This window comes from Olea europaea, unplaced genomic scaffold, assembly GCF_002742605.1.
Source record: "Olea europaea var. sylvestris unplaced genomic scaffold, O_europaea_v1 scaffold3248, whole genome shotgun sequence".
NCBI lineage: Eukaryota > Viridiplantae > Streptophyta > Magnoliopsida > Lamiales > Oleaceae > Olea > Olea europaea.
The window spans coordinates 29,139-36,611 of record NW_019251360.1 but is presented as its reverse complement, the minus strand read 5'-3'; the positions used below and the strand labels follow the sequence as shown (position 1 = coordinate 36,611).

General features: G+C 35.4%; 1 protein-coding gene across 1 annotated transcript; it reads left to right on the top strand.

The window, feature by feature from the left end:
- The first annotated feature begins 1,539 nt into the window (after positions 1-1,539).
- LOC111385666 (WD-40 repeat-containing protein MSI1-like) lies at positions 1,540-6,114 on the top strand. The gene is made up of 6 exons (XM_023010086.1): positions 1,540-2,139; positions 3,073-3,399; positions 3,553-3,705; positions 4,754-4,878; positions 5,041-5,136; positions 5,703-6,114. Exons 1-6 carry the CDS (start codon positions 1,795-1,797, stop codon positions 5,929-5,931), a joined length of 1,275 nt encoding a protein of 424 aa, XP_022865854.1. The 5' UTR covers positions 1,540-1,794; the 3' UTR covers positions 5,932-6,114.
- The last annotated feature ends 1,359 nt before the right edge of the window (positions 6,115-7,473 follow it).

Below are 7,473 nucleotides of genomic sequence, written 5' to 3'. Positions count from 1 at the left end.
TGCAACAATGATTTGTATTTGCGGATCTATTTGGTGGCAATCTGTGTAGTGTGTGCGATGATGCGAATGGTGGTTTTTTTTTTTTTTGGTTGGTTCTTCCTCCAACCTGCTTAGTCAGAGTTTTGGGGGTGTGAGGTGTTTGCGGTGGTGGTGCAGGTGGGTAGATGGTGGGGGTGTAGCAGCGATGTTCGGACTTTTGGGTTGGCTCCTTCCTTCAATCTGCTTAATTGGGTTTTTGTGATGTGCGGCGGTGGTGGTGATCTGTGTGATGTATGTGTGATGATGCTAGTGGTGATGCAAGTGGCAGTGGTAGAAGTGGGTGCTGTGGCGATATGTATGTTTTTGGATGGGTTCTTCCTCCAACCTGCTTACTTGGAGTTTTGGAGGGTGTGAGGTGTTTGTGGTGGTGGTGCAGGTGCGTGGATGGTTGGGTCACGGAAGAGATCCTTTTAGGGATCGACGAATCGAGAACAACCTGTAGATTTGGTATTCGATTATTTCAATCTCATTTCACCAGGGCTGTGACATGGAGGTGGCGGTGGTGGGATGGGTTATCTAGTGGTTGTGTATTGAGGTATAGTTGGCAGTGATGGTAGTGCAATCAGGTGGAGATAGTGTTTGTGGTACCGATTGGTTTGTGGTGTAAGTGGTGGTGATGGCAATGCATTGTAGGTTGTGGCAGTGGTGACGGGCGGAGTTGGGACGGTGTAATAATTATTTTGATGTTGTAACCAATAAATTGGTTAATTGAGGAGCAAAAGTAATATGCGGCAAGTAAAATTTTTTATTTGTGACCGAAAATAATTTATTATAACCAATAAGTTGGTTAATTTATGATCAATGTGGTGGTGGTTTTGGCGATGTCGATGGTGGTGGTACTGTTGTTGGAGGCAGCGTTAAAGTAGTGTTCGTAAGTATTGGTGATGGTTGCAGATTATTTGGTTAATTGTGACCAGTGAATTGGTTAATTTGTGACCAATGAAAAAAATAAATTGTGATCAATAAATAATGTGTGGCCTAAAAAATTAATAATTTGTAACTGTCTAATAAGTTGCGACCTAAAATATTTGTAACTTGTGACTTACAAATTTTTTTATTCGTGATTGAAAAATAATATGTGACCTATTAAAATTTTGATTGTGATCGAAAAATAAGTTGTGACCAATAATTTAATAAGTTGTGATTAAAAATTAATCTGTGACTAATTAATTTTTTATTTGTGACCGATGAACAAACTGCAATCTACAAAATTTTTGAATTGTGATCGTAAAATAATTTGTGACATAAAATTTCTGATTTGTGATAAAAAAAAAATTAATAAGTGACTAATTAAATTGTTAATTTGTAACCAAATTATATAAACATATGATCTAAATATATTTAATTAATAAAATAATTAATTAAATCATAAATAAATTTAATAAAAATCTGATTTTTAAAATTTAAAATTTATTTTCTTAATTTTCAAATATGTCATACTTAATCCCTTGCTTATGAAAATTTCCCATTTTCTCAAATTGCCCGCGTTGCATGGACTGATTTTGGGCTTCACTTATGTTACGCTTGGCAGTTGTCAACCCAAATTTCGACCCATCCCGATATTAAAACCGTTGATATAAACTCAGAAGTCAGTGGTGCCATATATCGACTGAATTTCCTCCGATTCTAAATCTTCCCAACAAGAAAAAGGAAATGAAAGTGAAAATTCATTCCATTGATAGAAAATTCTAAGCCTGAAAATAATCGCTGCTATCAGCTTCTGAGGAGAAGAATTCTTGAAGAGAAGATTAAGAAATGGGGAAAGATGAGGATGAGATGAGGGGGGAAATAGAGGAGCGGCTGGTTAACGAGGAGTACAAAATTTGGAAGAAGAATACTCCATTTCTTTACGATCTGGTAATTACTCAAGCTCTTGAATGGCCGTCTCTTACAGTAGAGTGGCTGCCGGACCGGGAGGAGCCGCCGGGAAAGGATTACTCGGTACAGAAGATGATTCTCGGGACTCATACTTCTGAGGACGAACCCAATTATCTCATGCTGGCTCAGGTTCAGCTTCCTTTCGAGGATGCTGAGAACGACGCTAGACATTACGAGGATGACCACTCAAAATTTGGGGGATTTGGCTGCGCCGACGGCAAGGTGGTTTTTATATGTGAAATCTTATTATCTTTTTGGCTGGGAATTTTTTTAGCATTCCGTTCTATTGATATTTATGGTCAAGGAAAAAAATTCCATTGATATTACTAATTGGGTTTGAGATCGGGAAATTTTTGTTAGGTTTAGCATTGGTTATTTGGTACTATGGGATTGGGGCCTCTAAATTTGTGGTAGAAATGATTCATTTCGTTCAAATTTGAATTGTGTTTCTTGAAGTCTAATACCAAGGCTTCAAGCTTATGCTGCCAAAGATGACATTTTGTTTTTACACGTCAAAGCAAATAATAATAATAATAATAATAAAAATAATAAAAGGAAGAATCTTTGGTTGTGGGGAAAAAAACAAAAACAAAAACAAAAAAAAAAACAACAAAAAAAAAAAAAAAAAAAAAAAAAAAAAAACTATTGAACTGGTGATTGCACCAAAAACCGATAAATTTTGAAAATTTCCCCATTCCTGAGAATTTTGTGGAGATGGTACTGTTTCAAGCTTGCATCCTAAAATTTGATGTTTTGGATTTGGATCAGCTTAAAGTGTTTCTTCAAATAACAATTGGTATGTTATTGTCTGTAGCTTGGTTGCCTCCTTAAGTTTTGGAATTCAGTCATGTGTATGCAATTGGGACTTGTTTTAGATACTTAACTTTGACGTTCTGCAATCCGGTTGATAAGTAAATACAAGCAAAAAAAATTAAAAAAACTCAAACTTTGCCAGAATCTCTCCCAACCAGAATGACCTGATTATAGTTTTGATCTAATATATGCTTTATTTGTTGTTCTTTTTCAAATTCACTCCATCATCTGTGTAAATATTGATTCTTTGATATCTATACATGTAAATGAGTTCTTTCAGGTTTATAGTGCATTGGCCACGAAGTCGTTTACAATTACGTAATGAGTATATTTTTCCTGCAGATGCAAATTATCCAACAAATTAATCACGATGGAGAGGTCAACCGGGCTCGATATATGCCCCAAAACCCATTTGTTATTGCCACTAAAACAGTTAGTTCAGAAGTCTATGTATTTGATTATAGCAAACATCCATCTAAGCCCCCTGTAGACAGTGCATGTAACCCTGATTTGAGGCTGAGGGGACACAATAGTGAAGGTTATGGTTTGTCCTGGAGTCAATTCAGGCATGGTCATTTATTGAGTGGTTCTGATGATGCCCAAATATGTTTGTGGGACATCAATGCAACTCCCAAAAATAAGGCTCTAGATGCAATGCAGATATTTAAGGTGTGATGTAAATAAAAATCTTGCTCATAAGTGCAATATTCTTACTCTGATTTGCGCTGTGTGAGAAATTTATACATCTGTTATATTATTCCCAAGTTCATAATGTTGACATGTGTGGTTTTGTTGATAACGATCTAATTCATGCTAAGATAGGTTCATGAAGGAGTTGTCGAAGACGTAGCATGGCATCTCAGGCACGAGTACTTGTTTGGTTCAGTTGGGGATGATCAGTATCTGCATATATGGGATCTCCGTTCTCCATTAGTCAGCAGGCCTATTCAATCTGTAGTTGGTCATCAAAGTGAGGTGGGTGTCATTATTTTCCTTTTCACTTGAAGGATAAACACATTGGAATTATTCCTATGAGTACTACATAAAGTCATAATGACAACGTGATCTTATCAGACGTTATTAATACTTCTTATTTGTATTTATCTGTTAAAAGCATATGGGCACCAACATTTATCGCATTGGTAGTCAAGATACATAATATTCAGAATCCGATGCTCACTTTTTAAGCATGTATGAAATGAATTAAAATGTCTTCAAGTCCATATAGAAGGAGAATGTACTTGCCACCATGTAGTCTCTTTCTGTTTGAGGTAGGATATTAACTCCAGACAATCAGATGCTCTGTTGCAACTTTTCGTTTACTGCTTTGTAATTTTAATTAGCGTATACAAACAGTAGAAGAATGATTTTTGTTTTGTTTCTCAGTGGCGGCAGATAAATGGTCATCTGAGTACTAATAGAAGTGCCACTGCCAGAGACATCCGCTAGTTCATGTCAAGTCTTCCCAACTTTTAGATAACTTTCACGTGGTCAGACTTCTGTTTTCAGTAGTCATCTTTTTTTCTATTGTCCCTATCACGTATTGCTTAGATCTGCAGAGCACAAGCATACTACTTTCACTAAAGAAGGCTGGTGAAGACATGATATTAAATTAGAAACTGTGTTGGCTGGGTTTGATAAGTGTTTGTCCTGACCTTCATGATCATTCCTGAAGGCACTTCACGTAGTACTACCATATTTATCTCTATTCATGAATTGATATTATAACCCGTTCTTGACACTACGTTGAACATAGAATAAATGATTTTGTCAGCCAAGGTACTTCTCTTAATGTACTTGTTTTCAGCACGTCTAATGAGTTTACTGTTTCCCTTAAACATCCCTGTCTCTGTGGAAAAGGAGAATAGTTTTTGTCCATATTGGATTTGACCGTCCATTTTAGAGACTATGATAGTTTTGATATCGGACACATGGTCCTTTTACATAATTATCTTTTCCGGCGCATGTGTTCTGGCATTTGTATACTTTCAGTAACTTGCTTTTTCTCTGTGACTTTTGGTAGGTAAACTGTTTAGCTTTCAATCCCTTTAATGAGTGGGTTGTCGCAACTGGCTCCACTGACAAGACTGTTAAATTATTTGATCTTCGAAAGATTTCTACTGCACTCCACACCTTTGATGGTCACAAGTAAGAGACATTTCTTGCTTTTGGCTTTTCAATCATTTTACTAATTGTCAATTGGTCCATTGACAATCTCGTGTAATCACATAATCTACTTTATAAGAACGTGGGCATGAATTGGTCAATCAATATTTTTGTTAACTTTATACTACTATCACTGCAATACAGGGAAGAGGTTTTCCAGGTTGGATGGAATCCAAAGAATGAGACCATCTTAGCTTCTTGCTGTCTCGGTAGGAGGATCATGGTGTGGGATCTTAGCAGGTAATTTGAATGTAATAAGAAACCTAATTTGTTATGAGATAGTGTGTGAAAGATTCTAATGTCAAGTATTTTGGAACTGTGATGTTTCTAGTTTTGACTTCTTGTTGAGGATTCTTTCTTCAGGTTAATTTTTCCTAGAACTTCACTTCTTCTCATTTTGACCTCTAAGTGGCATTTCACAAGCAATCTAATCTGGATAATGAAAAATAAAGTTGCCATTTTTCTTCCTCGCAGTCACCCCAGTTTGCTACCTGTTCACTCCATTTCTACTCTCCAGTTCTCATGGATTCTCTCTCTATCTTTTTACATGTTACTTAACATATTGTCTTATAAATCTTTTTCTTCTTTTTTGGTCTTTTTATCTAATTATGAAACTTGTGGATTGATCTCCGGCAAGCTTGATGAATTTCCATAACGCTTGCAAGTTTATTTATCCTGCGTTTTACACATGCAATTTATGACAATTCCATCTGGTTTGAGGCACTGGTATAGTTCTTTAATTAGAGAGATCTGCCGATGAAAATTGTTCAACCTATAACTAAATTTTCACTTTTCTTACTTACTAGGATCGATGAAGAACAGACACCGGAGGATGCTGAAGATGGCCCCCCAGAGTTGTTATTTATTCATGGTGGTCACACTAGTAAAATTTCAGACTTTTCATGGAACCCCTGTCAAGACTGGGTTGTTGCTAGTGTAGCTGAGGATAACTTATTACAAATTTGGCAGATGGCTGAGAATATCTACCACGATGAAGATGATCTACCTGGGGATGATTCTACTAAAGGTTCTTAATTCTTGATTTTTCAATTTAGGCAGTGTCCTTTCATTAGGTTGTTTCAATCTTACAATATTTTGTTTTATTTGATATTTGTTTGTTTCAATCTTTCAATTGTATGTGAGAGTGAGTAAACATTTTATACAAATGTGTGAGTACAAATATCTTTATCCAGCAAATGAATTTGGTCTTATAAATAATGTCACGTGGAAATACTTCTTACTTATCCTTGTTTAAAAGTGATTAATGAAATCACAGCTCATTTTTAACTACACATTTTTTAAAAAAAATTAATAATTAAATAAATAAAAATCACATTTTCCTAATTTATTCTTACTTTCTAAATACACAGTCTTCAAGATTTTATATAATCACTTTCCATCAAGCTCTAAGAATTAAGGTGGACACTCTTCTCCCGTCTTTATCTTATTTGCTATATGTAAGTTATGCCCCGTTAAATAGTGAAAAAAGGACACGAAACCTTATTAGGAATATTTGATCCATAATAAGCAAATTGACCATGTTAAGTCACAACCTAAATGTAGGGATGGAAATGGATCGAATCGGAGCCGAGCTCAAGCTCGTTCAAGCCTTGTGCTCAAGGGCCGAGCTTGTGAGCTCATGAGCTGAGCCGAGCTGAGTCCATGAGCTCAAGAATTTTTTTTTTATTTGTTTAAATTTTTTTTGACTCTTTTGTTTTCATTTTTTTACAAGCCCACAAGCTCTCTATTAAATTTAGGCTAGTGGGCAGCTGTGGGTGAGCCGAGTGGGTTCGACTTGCTTAGCAAGGAGGCCAGCTCGGCTCATCCAAGGGCGAACGGTTCGTGGGCCCTTGTTGGTCGGCTCGCCTAGCGAGCAAGCCCGCATTAGTGCTCAAGCTCGTACAAATATGAGCCCAAGTCGTCCGCGAAGCGTCTTTTTACGAGCCAATTCGATTGATGCCCCTACCTAAATGTGAATGATAGCATTGTCAACGAAAAAAATGAGAGAAATTTTTTTGAGATGACATCGTAGGTCTACTTTTGTGAATATCGGAGGCATTTTTTAAAGTTATAGTAATATTTCCAAAATCTACTTTTTAAAATTTTGAGTATTATATTTATCCTTGACTGCATTTAATGCTAAATAGTGATTATTTATAAATTGTTAAAACCTAAATTGGCCTTGAGTATAATATATAAATTTCATACCATTTATTAGGATTTGACAAAATTCTCGACCTGCCCCTACTTGAATCCAATTGAACCGAATTGAGGGATTTTTTTTTAAAGTTAAATACTAAAACGGATATCTAAATCAAGAATCGACAGGTTAAGTTCGGTTCTTACTTCTCAATTTTAGATCAAGAATTGAATAAGAATCCAATCTCCATAATTTTTACAATTTATTTATTTTAAATAAGTCAAATTATTTTATTTTTTAAAATATATTTGTTAACTAATTCATTTAGCTCAACATCAAAAAATATGATTTTTATTATTTTAATTTTCAGTACAAGTCCAACTTAAATTAAATTGACTTAAGTTTTACCCAAATTTATTATTCTATTATGGAAAAAT

What these genes read in the sequence shown, in the direction of transcription:
- LOC111385666 (XM_023010086.1), top strand. Translation starts at nt 1,795, where the DNA reads ATGGGGAAAGATGAGGATGAGATGAGGGGGGAAATAGAGGAGCGGCTG. An exon ending in TTGGCTGCGCCGACGGCAAG is followed by an intron (nt 2,140 to 3,072) that starts GTGGTTTTTATA and finishes TTTTTCCTGCAG; the next exon opens with ATGCAAATTATCCAACAAAT. An exon ending in ATGCAATGCAGATATTTAAG is followed by an intron (nt 3,400 to 3,552) that starts GTGTGATGTAAA and finishes ATGCTAAGATAG; the next exon opens with GTTCATGAAGGAGTTGTCGA.